Consider the following 25,897-nt stretch of genomic DNA (forward strand, 5'->3'; position numbering starts at 1 on the left):
CAGTCTGTAGACCCCAGTCTGTGGACCCCAGTCTGTAGACCCCAGTCTGTGGACCCCAGTCTGTAGACCCCAGTCTGTAGACCCCAGTCTGTGGACCCCAATCTGTAGACCCCAGTCTGTGGACCCCAGTCTGTGGACCCCAGTCTGTAGACCCCAGTCTGTGGACCCCAATCTGTAGACCCCAGTCTGTGGACCCCAGTCTGTAGACCCCAGTCTGTGGACCCCAATCTGTAGACCCCAGTCTGTGGACCCCAGTCCTTGTTTCTGTTGAGTCCAGGTGTTTGTGTTCTAACAGGCTCTGGGATCCAAAACTATAAGGACTAATGTCAGAACACAGTTGGATATTATGGGATAGATCTCCTGTTGGTTCTCAGTGTTGCTGTGTGTGTGTGTGATCCTCGTGAACAGGACATGTGACAGCTGCAGACATGGTGAGTCCACAGATTTCTGTCCACAGAGTTGATATAAACCTCAGTATCTGACTGGAGGTCATGGTAGATGTTTGTTCCTCAGTCAGATGGGATGACAGTAGATGGTTAAAGGTGTAAGAACAGTCGTGTTTACAGTCAGAGCAGGACAAATAGTACAGACATTTACAGGAGGAACATTTAAAATCACAGTCAGGGAGAAAAAAAATAAAACTAGAAAAGCACTCAGTGAGCGCAGACCTCCGCCAAGGCAGATCAGTGCCCCCCACCCCCACCCACCCACCACCAAAATTTAATCATTCCTTGTGTCAGTATCAACATTTCCTGAAATTTTCATCCAAATCCATAACTTTTGGAGTTATCTTGCACATACACACACACACACACACACACACAGACACACACACACACACACAGACACACACACAGACACACACACACACAGACACACACACACAGACAAACCAACGCCGACAAAAACAGAACCTCCTTGGTGGAGGTAAAAATCCAAATCAATGTACAAACTATAAACCATCCTGGAGCCATTTTAGAAACAAAGGTAATAATTGAACCCAAACGAACCAGTGCACTGATATCTATCCCATAATATCCAACTGTGTTCTGACATTAGTCCTCATAGTTTTGGATCCCAGAGCCTGTTAGAACAAACACCTGGATTCAACACAAACACAGACTGGGGTCCATTTGTGGACGAGTTCAGTCATTATGCTATGATGCTAACGTTTGTGTGTATATATATGTACACACACACATATATATATATATATATATATATATATATATATATATATATATATATATATATATATATCCACACACACACACACACACACACACACTGAATAAGAAAATTCAAAAGCAAAAATTCCTCTCACACATCCAGGACACTAAGGATAAGCAATGATTGGATCTCAAGTGGAACTGACAGCCAGCCAATCCAGTTAGATCAGGTCGGTCATGAAACGCTGAAAAAAGTCAGATACTTAATTTCAGTGCAAAAAAATTCAGTGCTAGAAATTCAGTGGCTTTCATAATTCGATCTCTGATGAGACTGATTGACTTCCATAAACTGGTTCTTGAATGCAGATCAGATCCCATCTTAGGAGCAGTTCCTGCAGAAAACAGCCCTTTTCAGTGGATCCCAGGTGGTTTTCTGTGCAGAATGGGACTCAGACTACAGTCGGACTGCTACTGTGTAGATGACAAACGTTTCTGTGAATGTTCTGGATTTGACACATGTCCAACCTGTCCTCTGTTCTTCTGCACTGCTGTGTGGACTTGTCAGGTCTGAATGTGAATGCAGTTGTGGATCTGATGCGTCCATGTGTCCAGTAAACCTGTCTATGACTGTGACCGCTCACTGACCACCTGAACACTTCGCTTTTTTTCCTCCATCTCCCTTCTTTTCTGACTCCGCCCCCAGTTCTCCTTGACCCTATCTAAGAATGGAACCATAGGAACATTTCAGATCACAGTTATTGTGACCAAAATTATCAGTTCTCATTCTTATCACAGTATTGTTGAAATTGTGCTCAAAATGTTCAAAAAGTACTGATACACACACTGAAAGAATTGAACCAAGTTGGATTTAAAAAAAAAAAGAAACTCCAAATATAATAACAGTCCCACTGTTCCTTCTGTGTCAGAAACATTCACATATTTACCCTTAGTGGTCTGAGTCTATTCTGTCTGTTTTTCAGTCCTTTTGATTGGGCCTTTATATACTATAGAAACAAATGTTTACTATACCCATGTTTGGATCTGTTTTTTCAGCACAACTTCATCTACATCATCTGTCTATTATTTTTTCACTTTAACCTACTATAAAAACATAAAAGGACAAAAAACACAAAAAAATATAAAATCTGATTTGAAAAATGTATATAATTTATTGCATAAATAACACACAGATGTTTAATGAACCTTTTCACAGACTTTAAAAGTGAATATTGGTTCAAATATTAGGTATAGAAAATTAAAACTGTAATAAATTAAACTGTTCTCAAATATTTGACATAAAAGCAGATCTGTACATACACTGTAAAAAAAAATCTGTAATTTAACAGAATTTTCAGTGTTTATTTGACAGACTTGTCCTGTATTTTTCAGATACAGGAAAATATCAATGAAATGATGAAAACAGACTGTGATTTTACATGTCAAATGGGAAATAACATGAAAAAACTGGAACTGTGAAGAACCATAAAATTTAAAGTTTTTAAAAGATTTTTTTTTTCTTTTTTCACAGAAAAATACAGTTCAAATACATTTGCAAATGTATCATAATTTCACAAATATTTCTTTTCTATTTATGAGATTAAACTGTTAACTTAAACTTTAATACTGTAAAAATAAATAAATAAATAAATAAATAAAAGCAGATAAAATTCCTGACAGTTAACAGTAACAGAAGTATTAGTTCTGTCAGTTGAACCAGACTTGTTTGTTCATTGACAAATATCTTGTGTAATTACAGGAGGTTTCACAACAAAACTGTTGAATAAATGTATTTTTGTGAATGTATAACATGTATAAGCACTGATAAACTGTCCAAATACAGTTTTTATCAGTGGATTGGACAACTGAGTCTCACTGAAAATTTTTTATATATATATTTATAGGGAATTGGATTGTTTTAATACATGTAAATATTCTTTATTAAACATTAAAAAGTAAAAAAAAAAAAAAAAAAGCAAAATCTCATGTAAAGTTCGGGCAAAAAACTGTATTTGAATTATGGAAAATTACCGTATTTTTATGAGATGGTTATTTTCTGTTATTTAACAGTATTTTGTCGGCGCCCCTGCTGCTGGAATAATACTGTTTTTTTGGGGTTTTTTTGTTTTTTTTTTAGTGTAGGTGTTTTTTCCCCTAAAAGTGCAGTAATCAAACACAGTTCTCATGAGAATTAGAATTTAAATGGTAATACTAACCGTCTGTGATTTTACTGCAGTTTATGGTTCAGTAATCGTTCCATCCCTAACCCCTTCCATCTCACTCACCCATCTTTTTTTCTCGTATTCTCCTCTCCACCACCGTTGTCTCCGCCTCCTTTCTCTCTGGCCAATCATCCTCGTTGTGTCTCCGCCTCCTTTCTCTCTGGCCAATCATCCTCTTTGACAGACTAACTCCAAAGCTCTCATTCTCATTGATCTCAGGTTGTGGTTCAGATGAACATTTGCTGTTTAAAGCCTTTGGACTTCTTCATGTGGTGCAGGTTCTGGTTCTGGTTCGTACTCCACCACTCGCTCTTCATCAGAACTGAGCGCATTCGCAGAGCTGCATGACCACCCACATTCTGCTTCTGTCATCTATCTGTTCGAAACCAGATTTGTGCTCAAACCAAATGAGTGGAGGCCTCACTGCTTTTGTAAATGACATGTCTGGTTTGTCTGGATGGGTCACATGTGCTCCGTTCTGTTCGACTGGTGTTCGACAGTAAACCAACACCACTGTGCTGATACTGAAACCACACAGACACACAGCCAACACAAGGCTCCAACACTTCTGGATTTTTCATTCTGGTTTAGTTTGATTTAGTTTGGACTTTTTTTTCTCTAATTCAATTCGTTTTCATTTGTTTTTAGAGCAGGTTTGATAGTCTTTATTAGTTTTCATTTTTTTCTAAATGCTTAGTTTTAGTTTAGTTGTAGTTTAGTTTTAGTTTTAGTTTGAGTTTAGTTGTAGTTTAGTTTTAGTTTTAGTTTAGTTGTAGTTTAGTTGTAGTTTAGTTTTAGTTTTAGTTTAGTTGTAGTTTAGTTTAGCTTTAGTTTTAGTTTAGTTGTAGTTTAGTTTAGCTTTGGTTTTAGTTTTAGTTTGGTTGTAGTTTAGTTTTAGTTTTACTTTTAGTTTAGTTGTAGTTTAGTTTAGTTGTAGTTTAGTTGTAGTTTAGTTTTAGTTTTAGTTTAGTTGTAGTTCAGTTTTAGTTTAGTTGTTTAGTTTTAGTTGTAGTTTAGTTTAGTTTAGTTTTAGTTTAGTTTGGTTGTAGTTTAGTTTTAGTTTTAGTTTAGTTGTAGTTTAGTTTAGCTTTAGTTTTAGTTTAGTTGTAGTTTAGTTTAGCTTTGGTTTTAGTTTTAGTTTGGTTGTAGTTTAGTTTTAGTTTTACTTTTAGTTTAGTTGTAGTTTAGTTTAGTTTTAGTTTAGTTGTAGTTTAGTTTTAGTTTAGTTGTAGTTCAGTTGTAGTTCAGTTGTAGTTTAGTTGTAGTTTAGTTTTAGTTTTAGTTTAGTTGTAGTTTAGTTTTGCTTTAGTTTTAGTTTAGTTGTAGTTTAGTTTAGCTTTGGTTTTAGTTTTAGTTTGGTTGTAGTTTAGTTTTAGTTTTACTTTTAGTTTAGTTGTAGTTTAGTTTTAGTTTTAGTTGTAGTTTAGTTTTAGTTTAGTTGTAGTTCAGTTGTAGTTTAGTTGTAGTTTAGTTTTAGTTTAGTTGTAGTTTAGTTTAGCTTTAGTTTTAGTTTAGTTGTAGTTTAGTTTAGCTTTGGTTTTAGTTTTAGTTTGGTTGTAGTTTAGTTTTAGTTTTACTTTTAGTTTAGTTGTAGTTTAGTTTAGTTGTAGTTTAGTTGTAGTTTAGTTTTAGTTTAGTTGTAGTTCAGTTTTAGTTTAGTTGTTGTTTAGTTTTAGTTGTAGTTTAGTTTAGTGTAGTTTTAGTTTAGTTTAGTTTTAGTTTAGTTGTATTTTAGTTTTAGTTCAGTTGTAGTTTAGTTGTAGGTTTAGTTTTAGTTTAGTTGTAGTTCAGTTGTAGTTTAGTTTTAGTTTTAGTTTAGTTGTAGTTTAGTTTAGCTTTAGTTTTAGTTTAGTTGTAGTTTAGTTTAGCTTTGGTTTTAGTTTTAGTTTGGTTGTAGTTTAGTTTTAGTTTTTTTTTAGTTTAGTTGTAGTTTAGTTGTAGTTTAGTTTTAGTTTAGTTGTAGTTCAGTTTTAGTTTAGTTGTTGTTTAGTTTTAGTTGTAGTTTAGTTTAGTTTTAGTTTAGTTTAGTTTTAGTTTAGTTGTAGTTTAGTTTTAGTTCAGTTGTAGTTTAGTTGTAGGTTTAGTTTTAGTTTAGTTGTAGTTCAGTTGTAGTTTAGTTTTAGTTCAATTGTAGTTCAGTTTTAGTTTAGCTGTAGTTTAGTTGTAGTTCAGTTGTAGTTCAGTTGTAGTTTAGTTTTAGTTCAATTGTAGTTCAGTTGTAGTTCAGTTGTAGTTCAGTTGTAGTTCAGTTTAGTTTAGTTGTAGTTCAGTTGTTAGTTGTAGTTAGTTGTAGTTCAGTTGTAGTTTAGTTGTAGTTCAGTTGTAGTTCAGTTGTAGTTCAGTTCAGTTGTAGTTCAGTTGTAGTTCAGTTGTAGTTTAGTTGTAGTTCAGTTGTAGTTCAGTTGTAGTTCAGTTGTAGTTTAGTTGTAGTTCAGTTGTAGTTCAGTTGTAGTTCAGTTGTAGTTTAGTTGTAGTTCAGTTGTAGTTCAGTTGTAGTTTAGTTGTAGTTCAGTTTTAGTTTAGTTGTAGTTCAGTTGTAGTTCAGTTGTAGTTCAGTTGTAGTTTAGTTGTAGTTCAGTTGTAGTTTAGTTGTAGTTCAGTTGTAGTTCAGTTGTAGTTCAGTGGTCTCTTTTCTCTTCTTCTCTGTGCTCCTATTCAAATCAATCCCAGACAGGACTCTGCTGCTTTAGTCTCCATGTTTCCAGGTAGAGTGGGGACCAGAAGACGACTGGAAACCACAAGTGAACACAAGTGACGGAGCAAAAAGTGTCGTATGGAGACAGCACAGAAAACTGAGAGAGACAAAGAAATCCATTGAACATCAATCTGACATTGACAAAGACCAAAACCAAGGGAATTAGATCCAGAATATTTATCTGTTTTAGTTAGTTTAGTAAACACACAATACAGTTTCAGTTAGTTATGTTTTTTTCTTTTAATTCTAGTTTTTATTTATTTCAGTGAATGAAAAAGTGTTTTCAGTTGTAGTTTGGGTCATTTGGTCAGTTTTCGGTGACGATAATAACCTTGCTTGGCTCCTGCTGGGTTTGTGGACTGGTGGCTCGGTGTGGACCAGTGGTGTCAGACTGTGATCATCTGTTTGAGGAACAGACTGGTATGTGCAGAACTTTGGAGGCAGCCTCTGTTTTATCTTTTCAGCTCCTGACCAAAGCAGCACAAACACAGGAAGTTCCACAAAGTGAAATGAAACAACATGGAAATATGTTGTTGAACGTGGTCAGCGCTTCATAGACGTTAGAGCTATCCAGTACACGAAGAAAGGAATGAGCAGAGGCTAAAACAAACACTGACAAGGCCGCTAAGCTCTGCCGTGGAGATGAGGAACAACAGAGAACAGGTACAGGTGTCCCACTATAGAGGAACCACTGGAAACAGACCCAAATGAAAGGTTCCACATCCTGAGTCAGAGGCCCAGCCTGTAGCTATGAACCACAATACAGGAAAGCACGAGAAACAGACTGGATGGAATTAGAACAATAACTACTGTTCTATATGATTTACAGACCCACACTGCTGCTGAAGAACTGCTCTGTCTCTGTCAGGCAGGCAAACGACTCCGAGGAATCGAGCTACTGGGATCCGGTTCTCAAAAAGAACCGGTTCTGGATTCCCATCCCTATTCCACAGGATCAATAGTGAAATGAGCATTAAAAAACACAGAATTTAAAAGAGAAATAATAATAATACATAAATAAATAAATCAATATAGTATGGAAGTAAATCTGTCTCATTAGATTTTGAATTATAAAAGCCACTGAATTTCTGGCACTGAAATTAAGTATCTGAATTTTTTCGGCGTCACATGACCAACCTAACGTAACTCGATTGGCTGGCTGTCAGTTTGACTTATGTTTATGTTTATGCATTTGGCAGACACTTTTTTCCAAAGCGACTTACGGGGAAAACCAATTAAATCATTCAATCAATCAAATTTTATTTATATAGCGCCAGATCGCAGACTTGAGATCAAATCATTGCTTATCCTTGGTGTCCCAGATGTGTGATCTGATTTTTTTGCGTCTGATTTTTTTGCGTCTGAATTTTTTTTATTCTAAATTTATGAACATAGAAAAATTGAGAGACAAAAAAATCAGATACTTGATGTCAGTGCAAAAAAAAAATTCAGTTCTAGAAATTCAATGGCTTTTATAATTCAGAATCTGATGAGACAGATTTACTTCCATAACATACAAGAGGAGGACTGACTGACATGGAAACAGACTGTTGCACTGAATCTTATAGTCTTTCTCCAGTAAAGGATCCAAAGAGTGTTTCATTTGGTTATAGAAAAGGTTCTGTTGGACGTAGACAGAGGAATTCACCTGCAGGACACAGCCCTACTTTAGAATTAACATTCAAATAAAAGACAGAAAGTCAGACATGTCTGATCACATCTATATTCATGTGTACCAAGGTTATTATCGTTAACGAAAACTTACGAAATGACGAAAACTAGATTTGAAAAAACATTTTCATTAACTGAAATAAATAAAAGCTATAATTAAAAGAAAAAAAACATAACTAACAGAGGTGTTTGTGTCAGACTGCAGGTGAAGCTCCTCTGACCCTAAAATGACTCCCATTAAATGCTCAAATCTGTTCAGTTGTTTTCATTTCATTGACTCCAAATGTGTTGGAACACGTTCATCTCTCAGACCAGTTGGTTCAGAATCAGTTTGATCCCAGATCAGTGGACTGGGTGTTGTTCACTTCTCCTCCATTCCCGTGTCTGTGTTTGTTCATTCCATCTCTGCTCAGTGCATTTGTCCGTAGACGCTCAGCGTCCATGCACTTCAATGGGACTGAGTGGAACTGCTGGAAAAACCACTACAGACTGGACCAGCACTGGACACATGACACCCTGTCGTCCCGCCCCCGGACGCTCGGCGTCTCCGGGGGTGAACAGAGCCGTGGGCGGAGCTCGGCCGGGCCGGACGCCGAGCTTCCGCACGTCGATCGGAGGACGGGTCCGAAGGCTGAATGCGGTTTGATTGACAGCTGTTTTCAGATGTGCTCCTTCACTGACACAGTTCAGTTTAATACCGTCACACATTCTGCTGTGGAATCACAGAAACCAAATGAACTGTTCAGTTACTGACCTGGAAGAAAACACAAGCACTGGACTAACTGGTACACTGGACTGGAGGGACACGTTTACCTGTTTTACTTGGTACGATAAGGAAACTGAGCATTTTCTGAAAAAGGAACAGAGGACGAATTTATGTTGAAATAACTAGACTTTTTTTTTAATGTAAGTGACACTGAGCTTCAACTGTCTGAAAGAGCAACAGCCACAACTGATAACTAACTGAAACTGTATTGTGTGTTTACTAAACTAACTAAAACAGATACAAATTCTGGATCAGATTCCCTTGGTTTTGGTCTTTGTCAATGTCAGATTGATGTTCAATGGATTTCTTTGTCTCTCTCAGTTTTCTGTGCTGTCTCCATACGACACTTTTTGCTCCGTCACTTGTGTTCACTTGTGGTTTCCAGTCGTCTTCTGGTCCCCACTCTACCTGGAAACATGGAGACTAAAGCAGCAGAGTCCTGTCTGGGATTGATTTGAATAGGAGCACAGAGAAGAAGAGAAAAGAGACCACTGAACTACAACTGAACTACAACTGAACTACAACTGAACTATAACTGAACTACAACTGAACTACAACTGAACTACAACTGAACTACAACTGAACTGCAACTGAACTACAACTGAACTACAACTAAACTACAACTAAAACTACAACTGAACTACAACTGAACTACAACTGAACTACAGCTAAACTACAACTGAACTACAACTGAACTACAGCTAAACTACAACTGAACTACAACTAAAACTACAACTGAACTACAACTGAACTACAACTGAACTACAGCTAAACTACAACTGAACTACAACTAAACTACAACTGAACTGCAACTGAACTACAACTGAACTACAACTAAAACTACAACTGAACTACAACTGAACTACAGCTAAACTACAACTGAACTACAACTGAACTACAACTGAACTACAACTAAACTACAACTGAACTACAACTAAACTACAACTGAACTACAGCTGAACTACAACTGAACTAAAACTGAACTACAACTGAACTACAACTAAACTACAACTGAACTACAACTGAACTACAACTAAACTACAACTGAACTACAACTGAACTACAACTGAACTACAACTGAACTACAACTGAACTACAACTAAACTAAACTACAACTGAACTATAACTGAACTACAACTGAACTACAACTGAACTACAACTGAACTATAACTGAACTACAACTAAACTACAACTGAACTACAACTGAAGTACAACTGAACTACAACTGAACTACAACTAAGCATTTAGAAAAAAATGAAAACTAATAAAAACTATCAAACCTGCTCTAAAAACGAATTAAAAAGAACTGAATTAAAGAAAAAAAGTCCAAACTAAATCAAACTAAACTAGAATGAAAAATCCAGAACTGTTAGAACTTTGATGTGTAGATGTGCTGGTAAATCAGTGGTTTCTTTCTGGTGTGTTCATCCCATCTGTGGTGAACCTTCTGAACACTAGTTCTACATCGTGGCCTGTAGGTGGAGCTGTTCTCACACAAACACAGGAGTGGGTTTCCTTAGAACTTCATAGAACAGAACATTCTGAACGCACAGACACAAACCACAGCACTGTGGTCAGCAAATGTTCTAACCAACTCAAACATTAGTTAATACAGTTCTAACATGTTCCTACGTATTCAGCTGTGTGAGGAGGGGATCAGCTGTTTGTGTGGGTTCTGCTCCAGGATCAGCTGAGACTGTGTTCAGAACCAGTAGAACAGACTGTGTTCAGAACCAGTAGAACAGATTGTGTTCAGAACCAGTAGAACAGACTGTGTTTAGAACCAGTAGAACAGACTGTGTTTAGAACCGTAGAACAGACTGTGTTCATAACAGTAGAACAGACTGTGTTCAGAACCAGTAGAACAGATTGTGTTCAGAACCAGTAGAACAGACTGTGTTTAGAACCGTAGAACAGACTGTGTTCCAGAACCAGTAGAACAGACTGTGTTCCAGAACCAGTAGAACAGATTGTGTTCAGAACCAGTAGAACAGATTGTGTTCAAAACCAGTAGAACAGACTGTGTTTAGAACCAGTAGAACAGACTGTGTTTAGAACCGTAGAACAGACTGTTTTCAGAACCAGTGGAACAGACTGTGTTTAGAACGTAGAACAGACTGTGTTCAGAACCAGTAGAACAGACTGTGTTCAGAACCAGTAGAACAGACTGTGTTCAGAACCAGTAGAACAGATTGTGTTCAGAACCAGTAGAACAGACTGTGTTTAGAACCAGTAGAACAGACTGTGTTTAGAACCGTAGAACAGACTGTGTTCAGAACAGTAGAACAGACTGTGTTCAGAACCAGTAGAACAGATTGTGTTCAGAACCAGTAGAACAGGCTGTGTTTAGAACCGTAGAACAGACTGTGTTCAGAACCAGTAGAACAGACTGTGTTTAGAACCATAGAACAGACTGTTTTCAGAACCAGTGGAACAGACTGTGTTTAGAACCGTAGAATAGACTGTGTTCAGAACCAGTGGAACAGACTGTGTTTAGAACCGTAGAACAGACTGTTTTCAGAACCAGTAGAACAGACTGTGTTCAGAACCAGTAGAACAGATTGTGTTCAGAACCAGTAGAATAGACTGTGTTTAGAACCAGTAGAACAGACTGTGTTTAGAACCGTAGAACAGACTGTGTTCCAGAACCAGTAGAACAGACTGTGTTCCAGAACCAGTAGAACAGATTGTGTTCAGAACCAGTAGAACAGATTGTGTTCAAAACCAGTAGAACAGACTGTGTTTAGAACCAGTAGAACAGACTGTGTTTAGAACCGTAGAACAGACTGTTTTCAGAACCAGTAGAACAGACTGTGTTTAGAACCGTAGAATAGACTGTGTTCAGAACCAGTAGAACAGGCTGTGTTTAGAACCGTAGAACAGACTGTGTTCAGAACCAGTAGAACAGACTGTGTTTAGAACCGTAGAACAGACTGTTTTCAGAACCAGTGGAACAGACTGTGTTTAGAACCGTAGAATAGACTGTGTTCAGAACCAGTGGAACAGACTGTGTTTAGAACCGTAGAACAGACTGTTTTCAGAACCAGTAGAACAGACTGTGTTCAGAACCAGTAGAACAGACTGTGTTTAGAACCAGTAGAACAGACTGTGTTTAGAACCGTAGAACAGACTGTGTTCCAGAACCAGTAGAACAGATTGTGTTCAGAACCAGTAGAACAGATTGTGTTCAGAACCAGTAGAACAGATTGTGTTCAAAACCAGTAGAACAGACTGTGTTTAGAACCGTAGAACAGACTGTGTTCAGAACCAGTAGAACAGACTGTGTTTAGAACCGTAGAACAGACTGTTTTCAGAACCAGTGGAACAGACTGTGTTTAGAACCGTAGAACAGACTGTGTTCAGAACCAGTAGAACAGACTGTGTTTAGAACCTTAGAATAGACTGTGTTCAGAACCAGTAGAACAGGCTGTGTTTAGAACCGTAGAACAGACTGTGTTCAGAACCAGTAGAACAGACTGTGTTTAGAACCGTAGAACAGACTGTTTTCAGAACCAGTGGAACAGACTGTGTTTAGAACCGTAGAATAGACTGTGTTCAGAACCAGTGGAACAGACTTTGTTTAGAACCGTAGAACAGACTGTTTTCAGAACCAGTAGAACAGACTGTGTTCAGAACCAGTAGAACAGACTGTGTTTAGAACCAGTAGAACAGACTGTGTTTAGAACCGTAGAACAGACTGTGTTCCAGAACCAGTAGAACAGACTGTGTTCCAGAACCAGTAGAACAGATTGTGTTCAGAACCAGTAGAACAGATTGTGTTCAAAACCAGTAGAACAGACTGTGTTTAGAACCAGTAGAACAGACTGTGTTTAGAACCGTAGAACAGACTGTTTTCAGAACCAGTGGAACAGGCTGTGTTTAGAACCGTAGAACAGACTGTGTTCAGAACCAGTAGAACAGACTGTGTTTAGAACCGTAGAATAGACTGTGTTCAGAACCAGTAGAACAGGCTGTGTTTAGAACCGTAGAACAGACTGTGTTCAGAACCAGTAGAACAGACTGTGTTTAGAACCGTAGAACAGACTGTTTTCAGAACCAGTGGAACAGACTGTGTTTAGAACCGTAGAATAGACTGTGTTCAGAACCAGTGGAACAGACTGTGTTTAGAACCGTAGAACAGACTGTTTTCAGAACCAGTAGAACAGACTGTGTTCAGAACCAGTAGAACAGATTGTGTTCAGAACCAGTAGAACAGACTGTGTTTAGAACCAGTAGAACAGACTGTGTTTAGAACCGTAGAACAGACTGTGTTCCAGAACCAGTAGAACAGACTGTTTTCCAGAACCAGTAGAACAGATTGTGTTCAGAACCAGTAGAACAGATTGTGTTCAAAACCAGTAGAACAGACTGTGTTTAGAACCAGTAGAACAGACTGTGTTTAGAACCGTAGAACAGACTGTTTTCAGAACTAGTGGAACAGACTGTGTTTAGAACCGTAGAACAGACTGTGTTCAGAACCAGTAGAACAGACTGTGTTTAGAACCGTAGAATAGACTGTGTTCAGAACCAGTAGAACAGACTGTGTTTAGAACCGTAGAACAGACTGTGTTCAGAACCAGTAGAACAGACTGTGTTTAGAACCGTAGAACAGACTGTTTTCAGAACCAGTGGAACAGACTGTGTTTAGAACCGTAGAATAGACTGTGTTCAGAACCAGTGGAACAGACTGTGTTTAGAACCGTAGAACAGACTGTTTTCAGAACCAGTAGAACAGACTGTGTTTAGAACCGTAGAACAGACTGTTTTCAGAACCAGTGGAACAGACTGTGTTCCAGAACCAGTAGAACAGACTGTGTTCAGAACCAGTAGAACAGACTGTGTTTAGAACCGTAGAACAGACTGTGTTCAGAACCAGTAGAACAGACTGTGTTCAGAACAGTAGAACAGACTGTGTTTAGAACCGTAGAACAGACTGTGTTCAGAACAGTAGAACAGACTGTGTTTAGAACCAGTAGAACAGACTGTGTTCAGAACCAGTAGAACAGACTGTTTAGAACCGTAGAATAGACTGTGTTCAGAACCAGTAGAACAGACTGTGTTCAGAACCAGTAGAACAGACTGTGTTCAGAACCAGTGGAACAGACTGTGTTTAGAACCGTAGAACAGACTGTGTTCAGAACCAGTAGAACAGACTGTGTTCAGAACCAGTGGAACAGACTGTGTTTAGAACCGTAGAACAGACTGTGTTCAGAACCAGTGGAACAGACTGTGTTTAGAACTGTAGAACAGACTGTGTTCAGAACCAGTAGAACAGACTGTGTTCAGAACCAGTGGAACAGACTGTGTTTAGAACCGTAGAACAGACTGTGTTCAGAACCAGTGGAACAGACTGTGTTCAGAACAGTAGAACAGACTGTGTTCAGAACCAGTAGAACAGACTGTGTTTAGAACCGTAGAACAGACTGTTTTCAGAACCAGTGGAACAGACTGTGTTCCAGAACCAGTAGAACAGACTGTGTTCAGAACCAGTAGAACAGACTGTGTTTAGAACCGTAGAACAGACTGTGTTCAGAACCAGTAGAACAGACTGTGTTTAGAACCGTAGAACAGACTGTGTTTAGAACCAGTAGAACAGACTGTGTTCAGAACCAGTAGAACAGACTGTTTAGAACTGTAGAATAGACTGTGTTCAGAACCAGTAGAACAGACTGTGTTCAGAACCAGTGGAACAGACTGTGTTCAGAACCGTAGAACAGACTGTGTTCAGAACCAGTGGAACAGACTGTGTTTAGAACCAGTAGAACAGACTGTGTTCAGAACCAGTAGAACAGACTGTTTAGAACTGTAGAATAGACTGTGTTCAGAACCAGTAGAACAGACTGTGTTCAGAACCGTAGAACAGACTGTGTTCAGAACCAGTGGAACAGACTGTGTTTAGAACCGTAGAACAGACTGTGTTCAGAACCAGTGGAACAGACTGTGTTCAGAACCGTAGAACAGACTGTGTTCAGAACCGTAGAACAGACTCTGTCCAGAACCAGTAGAACAGACTGTGTTTAGAACCGTAGAACAGACTGTGTTCAGAACCAGTAGAACAGACTGTGTTTAGAACCGTAGAACAGACTGTGTTTAGAACCAGTAGAACAGACTGTGTTCAGAACCAGTAGAACAGACTGTGTTCAGAACTGTAGAATAGACTGTGTTCAGAACCAGTAGAACAGACTGTGTTCAGAACCAGTGGAACAGACTGTGTTTAGAACCGTAGAACAGACTGTGTTCAGAACCAGTAGAACAGACTGTGTTCAGAACCAGTGGAACAGACTGTGTTTAGAACCGTAGAACAGACTGTGTTCAGAACCGTAGAACAGACTGTGTTCAGAACCAGTGGAACAGACTGTGTTTAGAACCGTAGAACAGACTGTGTTCAGAACCAGTGGAACAGACTGTGTTCAGAACCGTAGAACAGACTGTGTTCAGAACCGTAGAACAGACTGTGTTCAGAACCGTAGAACAGACTCTGTCCAGAACCAGTCTTTGTAAAGTGACCCCATCCTGACCCACAGATCCGTGTCCTTGTCCAGAACATGTTCCTCACTCACATATATCAGGTCACATTCTGACGGTGGTGGAACCGTTCTGCTCATGAATGAACTCCTTCTATGTCAGATCAGTGGTCTGCGGTGTACAAATGTCAGTAATCATTGGGATGAGTGTGGAGCGTTCCAGCGCAGCAGGGTTAATGAGCAGCAGAAGACCAACACTGAGCAGTTCAACACTTGGAATTAGAGATGGAACCACAGGAACACTTCAGATCACAGTTACTGGGGCCAAAATGATCACAGTTATTATTATCACAGTATTGATGAAATTGTGCTGAAAATGTTCAAAAAGTACTAATACACACACTGAAAGAATTAAACTAAGATGTATTTAAAAAAAAAGAAATAAAGAAATAAAAGAAAATAAAATAATTGGCCCATGTCCCTTCTGTTGCACAAACATTCAAATATTCACCTTTAGTGGTCTGAGTCTGTTTTTACAGAAGTGTGTTGCATTCACACAAAAAATAAAATTTGTCTCCGTTTTTACAATAATTATCTCGTTAACTCAGAAAAACAGAGTTTTTTGTGTGTGTGAATGCAATAAGCTTCTGTATATTTGGTCTGTTTTTCAGTCCTTCTGATTTGGCCTTTATATAGAAACAAATGTTTACTATATCCATGTTTGGATCTGTTTTTTCAGCACAACTTCATCTACATCATCTGTCTGTTATTTTTTCACTTTAACCTACAATAAAAACACAAAAGGACAGAAAACACACAAAAAATACAATCAAATTTGAGAAATGTATATAGTTTGTCATAAATAACACACAGATGTTTAACGAACCTTTTCACAGACTTTAAAAGTGAATATTGGTTCAAATATCAGGTATAGAAAATTAAAACTGTAATAAATTCAAACTCTACTCAAATATTTGACATTAAAGCAGATCTGTACAGAGGGTTTTTTCCCCTAAAAGTGCGGTAATCAAACACAGTTATCATGAGAATTAGAATTTAAACGCTAATACTAACTGTCTGTGATTTTACTGCAGTTTATGGTTCTACCGGTAACGGTTCCGTCCCTAATTTTAATGGAAGAAGAATCTTTCGTTCGTTAGTTTCTCATTCAAAACCATTCACCTTTCATAGTCTTCCATTAACATACACTTGGTCATTCTTCTGTATTTGTACCTTATGTATTTTTTCCCATGAACATATACTTAAATGATCATATGTCCATGTCCTTTTCCATTGGTCTATACAGGGTCTGCACCCGCCCCCCCGCCCCCCCCAGGCCACGCCCCTCTCAGTCAGACTGAGTGTCTTAAACCAACCTGTTCAACATGAGTATAGCAGTAAACACAGCCAGAGCAAAGGAGCATGGGAAATCTGACATTAAATGAAGGACAGTTGGACTGGACATGGATCTGTACCAGCTACCAAAGAACAAGTGGTCCAGAACTAGGACCAGAACCAGCTGATCCACAGGGTCCAAAACTAGGGCCCAGAACCAGCTGATCCAAAGGGTCTAAAACTAGGACCCAGAACCAGCTGATCCAAAGGGTCTAAAACTAGGACCCAGAACCAGCTGATCCAAAGGGTCTAAAACTAGGGCCCAGAACCAGCTGATCCAAAGGGTCTAAAACTAGGACCCAGAACCAGCTGATCCAAAGGGTCTAAAACTAGGGCCCAGAACCAGCTGATCCAAAGGGTCTAAAACTAGGACCCAGAACCAGCTGATCCAAAGGGTCTAAAACTAGGGCCCAGAACCAGCTGATCCAAAGGGTCTAAAACTAGGGCCCAGAACCAGCTGATCCAAAGGGTCTAAAACTAGGGCCCAGAACCAGCTGATCCAAAGGGTCTAAAACTAGGGCCCAGAACCAGCTGATCCAAAGGTCATTTCCAGTCCAGCGTGGACTGACCCCAGTGAATCTATGCATGATCTACTGGGACTGAGCAGATTTACTGAGTCTAGTTCAGATCCAGTCCTTTATCCAACACAGATACTACTGCTGTGGACCAGCAGGGCACCACTGCATTCTGGGAAATTAGCAGATTTACACCACCTGGTTTAAATGAACACATTATTCTGATAATATTATGGCTTTATTGTCGGAATATGACGACTTTAATCTCATAAACCAATGACATTTTTGTTAAATTATGAGGGTTTTTTATAACTATGACTTTATTCTCATAACATTGTGAATCTTTTTGTATTCGACTTTATTCTCATAAAATTCCAGGTTTTATCTCCATATTTTCTGACTTTCTTCTGGTAGTGCCCAGTGTTTTTCTTTTCTTCTGTGGTCCTAATACTCCGTCGTAGCTTTATTCTCCAGTTCCTCCGTATTTGTAAAACTAGGTTGGCCTCAGTTTCAGTTCGTTTACTAATCATGTAGGAGCACAAGGTTCACAATCACAAAATGAGACAAAAACCAGGAAAGATCTGATCATGAAACCAAGAGCTGCACTAAGAAGGACCGTTAGCCAAAACAATAGGTCATTTCAGGTCTGATTGGACCCAAAAATACAGCATCAGTGAATGTTAGCTGACACCAAACATGATCCACAGATCTAGGTTTGGTTTCCTGGGTTTGTGGATCCATCTCCTTCTCTTCTTTGTGTTTGGGTGTCTGTAAACGATAGCTCCCACTGCTTTAAGAACCTGAAAATACAATCAACAAACAACAGCTCTGCCCCATTTTTATTCAATATTGTTCTTCAGTTTCGACAGGATTGAAGCCAACGCTGTCACTCATCTGTCTGACACTCAGTGGGCGGAGCCACAGTGATGTCACGTGCAGACCCTCTAGTCGTCCCCCTGCCGTGTTCTAATTGGACACTTGTAGAACTGTTGACTTATCCACTGTTAGACAGATTTAAACCAGGGGCCTATTTTACTGAAAACTACTTGTATCTTCTCTGTCTTCCTTCCATTAAAAACTAGTTTCCTTCCGTCAGTTTTTTTTTTTTTTTTTAGGGTGCAGCAGATACTGTAACAGAGCAGTGTTGGATGTGAAAAGACTTCAACAGTGCACAACTTAAAGAATTCAGTGTGATCATGTAATCATACCTATTATATTCTACTTCTAGGTTCAAATGTTTCAATGTGATTTAGTACTGATTATTGTTTTAAAAACACATAATGAATATGTGCATGTGATGTATTAAGTTTAATAAATAAAATACTGTAATCCATCATTTTCCAGCATACAGGAACTCAGATATCTGTAAAACATGAGGTGAGGACAAAACTCAGGCAAATGAGTTTCATCTGGGGAGGAGACAAGGTTCCAATAGTTTTGGATTTTTCATTCTAGTTTAGTTTGATTTAGTTTGGATTTTTGTTTTCTCTGATTCTGTTCTTTTTAATTCGATTTTAGAGCAAGTTTGATAGTTTTTCATTTCTTTCTGAATGCTGAGTTGTAGTTCAGTTGTAGTTTAGTTTTAGTTTAGTTGTAGTTCAGTTGTAGTTTAGCTGTAGTTTAGTTGTAGTTTAGCTGTAGTTCAGTTGTAGTTCAGTTGTAGTTTAGCTGTAGTTTAGTTGTAGTTTAGCTGTAGTTCAGTTGTAGTTTAGCTGTAGTTTAGTTGTAGTTTAGTTTTAGTTTAGTTGTAGTTTAGTTGTAGTTTAGTTTTAGTTTAGTTTTAGTTTAGTTTTAGTTTAGTTGTATTTCAGTTGTAGTTCAGTTGTAGTTTAGTTTTAGTTTAGTTTTAGTTTAGTTGTAGTTTAGTTGTATTTCAGTTGTAGTTCAGTTGTAGTTCAGTTGTAGTTTAGTTGTAGTTTAGTTTTAGTTTAGTTTTAGTTTAGTTGTATTTCAGTTGTAGTTCAGTTGTAGTTTAGTTTTAGTTTAGTTTTAGTTTAGTTGTAGTTCAGTTGTAGTTCAGTTGTAGTTTAGTTTTAGTTTAGTTTTAGTTTAGTTGTATTTCAGTTGTAGTTCAGTTGTAGTTTAGTTTTAGTTTAGTTTTAGTTTAGTTGTAGTTTAGTTGTAGTTCAGTTGTAGTTTAGTTGTAGTTCAGTTGTAGTTCAGTTGTAGTTCAGTTGTAGTTTAGTTTTAGTTTAGTTTTAGTTTAGTTGTAGTTTAGTTGTATTTCAGTTGTAGTTCAGTTGTAGTTCAGTTGTAGTTTAGTTGTAGTTTAGTTTTAGTTTAGTTTTAGTTTAGTTGTATTTCAGTTGTAGTTCAGTTGTAGTTTAGTTTTAGTTTAGTTTTAGTTTAGTTGTAGTTCAGTTGTAGTTCAGTTGTAGTTTAGTTGTAGTTCAGTTGTAGTTTAGTTGTAGTTTAGTTGTAGTTCAGTTGTAGTTCAGTTGTAGTTCAGTTGTAGTTCAGTTGTAGTTTAGTTTTAGTTTAGTTTTAGTTTAGTTGTAGTTCAGTTGTAGTTCAGTTGTAGTTTAGTTGTAGTTCAGTTGTAGTTTAGTTGTAGTTCAGTTGTAGTTCAGTTGTAGTTCAGTGGTCTCTTTTCTCTTCTTCTCTGTGCTCCTATTCAAATCAATCCCAGACAGGACTCTGCTGCTTTAGTCTCCATGTTTCCAGGTAGAGTGGGGACCAGAAGACGACTGGAAACCACAAGTGAACACAAGTGACGGAGCAAAAAGTGTCGTATGGAGACAGCACAGAAAACTGAGAGAGACAAAGAAATCCATTTAACATCAATCTGACATTGACAAAGACCAAAACCAAGGGAATTTGATCCAGAATTTTCATCTGTTTTAGTTAGTTTAGTAAACACACAATACAGTTTCAGTTAGTTATGGTTTTTTCTTTTAATTCTAGTTTTTATTCATGTCAGTTAACAAAAATGTTTTTTCAATTGTAGTTTTGGTCATTTGGTTAGTTTTCGTTAACGATAATAACCTTGGGAGGAGATGACCAACTAAACCAAGTCCAGACCTATTTGTACCTGATCTCCACCAGTGTTAGCCTTGTTGTTGCACTAACACACCTAGCAGAAGCAGATGCATGGTCTGGGCGACTAGTGTGTGTCCACAGGAGTTCATGTCCACCAACAGAAAACTCAACTGACAAAACAAATATGAGCTGCAACAAGGGGATTCAGGCTTTTTCGTGGACACCGTAGGTCAGGGGTGTCAAACATGCGTCCCGGGGCCCAAATGCGTCCCACCAAAGGTTCCAGTGTGACCCCTGGGATGAATTTACAAAGTGTATAAATTCCACAGTGCAGGCTGTGGAACTCATTTTAGTGTGGGTTCAAGTAACATTCAAACATTTTCATTTATGTCGGTCAAAGTCCAAACATGGAACATCCGATCAGTGAGACAGCTGGACAGATGGACAGATGGACAGTGGATGGACAGACAGCCAAACTGTTATTTCAGAGGGCCTTAGAACACCAGACACGCCTGAAAATTCAGGAAAATACCAGTATGTTGTTGGGTCGCTTGTATTTGCACTTGAGACCATAACCTTCATTCACCTAAACACATCCACCATCTCATCCCCCAGCAGCCCAGAGCATTCCAGCACAACTCAGCTTCAGCTGCTGTTAAATGTGAAAGCGTAGAGTCGAGGGTTGGCAAAGTTTTCCAGATGGTTCTATGTGGAAATAAAGGCATGTGGTTCCAAGGCCTGGTCTGTTTGTACTGAAGTCCACCAATACTGATGGAATCTGTGTTCTGCTGCTAGGGTCAGGGTTAGTCCAGGGTCAGGGTTAGTCCAGGGTCAGGGTTAGCCCGGGGTCAGGGTTAGCCCAGGGTCAGGGTTAGCCCAGGGTCAGGGTTAGCCCAGGGTCAGGGTTAGTCCAGGGTCAGGGTTAGCCCGGGGTCAGGGTTAGTCCAGGGTCAGGGTTAGCCCAGGGTCAGGGTTAGTCCAGGGTCAGGGTTAGTCCAGGGTCAGGGTTAGTCCAGGGTCAGGGTTAGGGGGTACATGTACCTTCCTCCAGGCTTGAACAGTCCACAAAATAAAGAAATGAAGGAATGAATTCATCATATTTTATTTTTGTTCCTAAATCAGATCATTTTGGTGTTTTGATGAATTTCCAAAATTACTTAAAGGCAGATTCTACAGCTGTTCTACAAACACTACAGCTGTTCTACAGCTGTTCTACAAACACTACAGCTGTTCTACAGCTGTTCTACAGCTGTTCTACAAACACTACAGCTGTTCTACAGCTGTTCTACAAACACTACAGCTGTTCTACAGCTGTTCTACAGCTGTTCTACAAACACTACAGCTGTTCTACAGCTGTTCTACAAACACTACAGCTGTTCTACAGCTGTTCTACAGCTGTTCTACAAACACTACAGCTGTTCTACAGCTGTTCTACAAACACTACAGCTGTTCTACAGCTACAGCTGTAGAACAGCTGTTTTGTGTTTGTCTTTGGCACTGCTGACTCACCAGTCCTGTCTTCTGTTCTTCTTTCTGTTCTTTTTCTTTTGTTCTTCCTTCTGTTCTTCTTTGTCTTCTGTTCTTTCTCCTCTGTTCTTTCTCTTCTGTTCTTTCTCCTCTGTTCTTTCTCTTCTGTTCTTCTTTTTCTTCTGTTCTTCTTTCTTTTCTGTTCTTTCTCTTCTGTTCTTTCTCTTCTTTTCTTCTTTTTCTTCTGTTCTTCTTTCTCTTCTGTTCTTTCTCTTCTGTTCTTTCTCTTCTGTTCTTCTTTTTCTTCTGTTCTTCTTTCTTTTCTGTTCTTTCTCTTCTGTTCTTTCTCTTCTGTTCTTCTTTTTCTTCTGTTCTTCTTTCTCTTCTGTTCTTTCTCTTCTGTTCTTTCTCTTCTTTTCTTCTTTTTCTTCTGTTCCTTCTTTCTCTTCTTTTCTTTCTCTTCTGTTCTTCTTCTTTCTGTTCTTCTTTTTCTTCTGTATTCTTTCTCTTTCTGTTCTTTCTCTTCTGTTCTTTCTCTTCTGTTCTTCTTTTCTTCTGTTCTTCTTCTCTTCTCTCTTCTTTCTTTCTGTTCTTTCTCTTCTTTTCTTCTTTTTCTTCTGTTCTTCTTTCTTTCCTCAGATGAAGTTCACAGATGCCATGCGCTCCAAAGCCCGTCTGTCCATCACAGGATCGACCAGTGAGAACGGCCGCGTCCCCGTGGCGTACCTCCGCCCAGGATTACCCATGAGCCTCAGCATGACGGACCTGTCCTGACCACACTCCAGCCAGTGCCTTACAGCCAACTGACCACACCCCCTGTCCCCTCCCATAACCAATGGAAATGCTCGCTCCCTTTGTCACAGACCGACACCGCCCCCTCTGGGTGACCCCACCCCCTGTTCTACGTCCAGTCGTCTGTTGGAGGTCTGCGGAGCCGCTGGTCTGGACAGACTGGACAGACGTGGCCCCCCCCACTTGGCTGTCAGGCTTCAATCAGACCAGTCCATGAAGGATGGAAGCTGTCGACCAACCCCCAGACTCAGACTGGTCCACCACACATCCATGAAAACTATGAAGCACAGTGAACAGTTTTCTAATCTTAACACACGTCAGCGTTTGTAGATTTTTGCCCTGCAGATCCTTCTGTACAGAAGACCACAGTCAGCTGAAGTCAACGCAATAAGAACATTTGAACAGGAGAGTGAGGATAAAGGGAACGCTAGGAACGAAAACGGACTAGAAAAATCACATCCAATTATAGTTATTGTACAAACAGATGAAGAAAATGATATTATTGTGCTAATTGTTTCCTTTAATTCTGCCTAAACTTCCCTCGTTAGTAGAGACATTTAAAGATCCCAGAGATGCATGGACTGGTGAGCACGCACACTAAAGCACTGGGACTTTACAGAAAACCCCTGTCGGAAGAACCGTTATTTTACAAAAATGCACAGGGATGGGCAAGGATGGGTTCCACTCAAATGGGTTTTCAAGCCCCTTCCTGTGAGAAGGTTTTTAACCTTTTATGTTTTTGGCTTTTGACAAATGCACAACGCATTGAAAAACAAGTAACAACTCTTAGATTTGAAACGTTGCTTTGGGCTCGTACACAGTGGAACAGTTCTATGAAGACATGAACCAGGATCTGAACCAGGATCTGAACCAGGATCTGAATGAAAGGATTTAGTTTTAGAGCCTTTGAACTCAGTGACATGATAGTGTACATGTGTTCCACCTGTTGGCGGTTTGTGCCCGTGGAACCAGATTCTAATCCCCATTAGGGACCTGGTAAAGTGGCAGTAGGTCGGACCTGATCAGACCTGGTCGTGCCTGGTCGGACCTGGTGGGACCTGGTCAGACCTGGTCGTGCCTGGTCAGACCTGATCAGACCTGGTCAGACCTGGTCAGACCTGGTTGGACCTGGTGGGGCTGCCACACCTCCAGGCTGTTTCTCTCCTTCCACAGTACAGTGTTCATGCCTGGGACTCCATCTGGCCCCTGTAGAAGTGTTCAGATCTGATCTGGCCCCTGTAGAAGTGTTCAGATCTGATCTGGCCCCTGTAGAAGTGTTCAGATCTGATCTGGTCTCTGTACAAGTGTTCAGATCTGGTCTCTGTAGAAGTGTTCAGATCTGATCTCTGTAGAAGTGTTCAGATCTGATCTGGTCTCTGTAGAAGTGTTCAGATCTGATCTGGTCTCTGTACAAGTGTTCAGATCTGGTCTCTGTAGAAGTGTTCAGATCTGATCTGGTCTCTGTAGAAGTGTTCAGATCTGATCTGGTCTCTGTACAAGTGTTCAGATCTGATCTGGTCTCTGTAGAAGTGTTCAGATCTGATCTGGTCTCTGTACAAGTGTTCAGATCTGGTCTCTGTAGAAGTGTTCAGATCTGATCTGGTCTCTGTAGAAGTGTTCAGATCTGATCTGGTCTCTGTAGAAGTGTTCAGATCTGATCTGGTCTCTGTAGAAGTGTTCAGATCTGATCTGGTCTCTGTAGAAGTGTTCAGATCTGATCTGGTCTCTGTAGAAGTGTTCAGATCTGATCTGGTCTCTGTAGAAGTGTTCAGATGTGATCTGGTCGACTGCAGTTTGTGTTGAAATCAAACAGAACCGTTTCCACTGGTGTCAGTTTACAGTCGATTTGGGCCCAATCCCAAGTCACCTCTTTGGCCCCTCCCCCTTAGGCCTACCCCTCCTCCATTTTGCGTGTTCACATGAAGGGGTAGGGGTGTCCTGATTCTCAATGAGTCAGAGGGTAGGGGCCAAGGGGGAGGGGCTAAGGGCTGAATTTGGATTGGGCCTTAGTGGAGGTCAGACTCTACAGTAAACCTGAGTTTTTGTTGTTTTTGTTTTTTTTTTAAGCTTTGGAAAGGAGTCCCACTCTAAGCCCAAACAGACGAGTGCAGCCGTGGGGGTGGGGGTGGGGGTGGGGGGTTCTGTGGTGGAACATCGTCCACATCAGACACTGCTGCTACTTTCACTGGCAGAGTGTGGAGAGCTTTTTGTAAATATATATATTAATATAAATGTAATACTTTAAATACATGAGAAATGCTGCCCATCCCTGTTTATATACAAGTACAGCAACACACACACACACACACACACACACACACATATATGACTCCATACAAACTGATCTACATACTCATGTTCACAGACGATGCACATTTCTACATTTACTATTTGCACATCATGTTCGAGTTCTGAAGCCAACTGAGTGAGGTGCCAATCAGACTGAGAGCCAATCAGAGCTCAGTTCTGTCTGTTCAGCCAATGGCAGCTGCTGATTATGAAACCTGAGCCAGGAGGAGCTCTCACTGCTGTGAGGTGGATCGAAAAAAACAAACTGTGAACAACGTTGTTTTGTTTCTTTTAGCTAATGCTCTGCACTGAAGATGAGGATGAGGACATTAGTCTCTTTTCCAGGGTCCGTCTGCTCTAAACTGTCCCATAGTTCTATAAATGTGTTCCAAACACCAGGGTGTAAGGTTGGTTTGTCCATTCAGTCCCCTTTTTTCAGCACAACTTCATCTAGATCATCTGTCTATTATTTTTTCACTTTAACCTACTATAAAAACACAAAAGGACAAAAAACACAAAAATTTGTAAAATAAAATATGAAAAATGTATATAATTTATTGCATAAATAACACACAGATGTTTAACGAACCTTTTCACAGACTTTAAAAGTGAATATTGGTTCAAATATTAGGTAAAGAAAATTAAAACTGTAATAAATTCAAACTCTACTCAAATATTTTACATAAAAGCAGATCTGTACAGAGGGTTTTTTCCCCTAAAAGTGCAGTAATCAAACACAGTTATCATGAGAATTAGAATTCAAACACTAATACTAACCGTCTGTGATTTTACCGCTGTTTATGGTTCTACCCTACCCTACTACCCTACTACACACACGTTTGGGTTCAACTCTTCTTCTTCTCTTGTTCTAACGTCCATCCACATCTGTTTGTTTTGGTCATGTGACTCCAGTTGGACTCAAAGGTCTGTCCGTTACAGTTTTGGGTCATAGACCAATTCAACTATGAACAAAACACCTGGAACAACAACAACAACAACAACTATTCAGAGAAAAACTAGAGTTTGGGTGAATTTTTTCAATTTGGCAAATTTTATGCACAAGTTCTATTCAATTACAATTTGAGGGTCAATGGAAAAGTGACTAATGATGATGATGATGATGATGATGATGATGATGATGATGGTGGCTCCAACGCTGAGCAGGTGGAACCCAGTGTGAAGAAAACATCTGCATGTCATTTTGCGTTCTTTCTTTCTCAATAATCAGTCAGTCTGAAGCTTTGTATCCGGCTGCATTTTACTGTTCAATAATGATAGTCAATAAGAATAATCTTCTGAGTATTAATTGAAATCTTACTGTGGTTCTTGTTCTGTATAGTGTATGGTTTTAAGGACTCTTTTTGTTTGGTGCTGCTGGTTGAACCTGTCTGTTGGCAGCATGTACCTCAGTGTGTTCACGCCGTTCAGGAGCAGCAGGTCCAGTCCGTTTAAGGGAACCACTGCTTCCATTTGTTT

The 25,897-nt window shown here is 39.3% G+C and overlaps 1 protein-coding gene and 1 long non-coding RNA gene across 2 annotated transcripts in view; one reads left to right on the forward strand and one right to left on the reverse strand.

Annotated features, from left to right (window-relative positions):
* Positions 1-22,830, forward strand: part of LOC115415927 (glutamate receptor 2-like) — a 111,260-nt gene extending 88,430 nt beyond the window's left edge. The window contains 1 exon segment of the mRNA XM_030129610.1: positions 21,980-22,830. Coding sequence (XP_029985470.1) covers positions 21,980-22,114 — 135 coding nt within the window. The 3' untranslated portion in view covers positions 22,115-22,830.
* LOC115415931 (uncharacterized) lies at positions 1,259-24,887 on the reverse strand. The gene is made up of 3 exons (XR_003934889.1): positions 24,426-24,887; positions 21,315-21,319; positions 1,259-1,287 (listed from the first exon to the last, which is right to left on the reverse strand). It is a non-coding gene; the product is annotated as an uncharacterized LOC115415931 (long non-coding RNA).
* Positions 24,888-25,897: the final 1,010 nt, after the last annotated feature.

Source organism: Sphaeramia orbicularis, unplaced genomic scaffold (assembly GCF_902148855.1).
Source record: "Sphaeramia orbicularis unplaced genomic scaffold, fSphaOr1.1, whole genome shotgun sequence".
In the NCBI taxonomy this organism is placed as follows: domain Eukaryota; kingdom Metazoa; phylum Chordata; class Actinopteri; order Kurtiformes; family Apogonidae; genus Sphaeramia; species Sphaeramia orbicularis.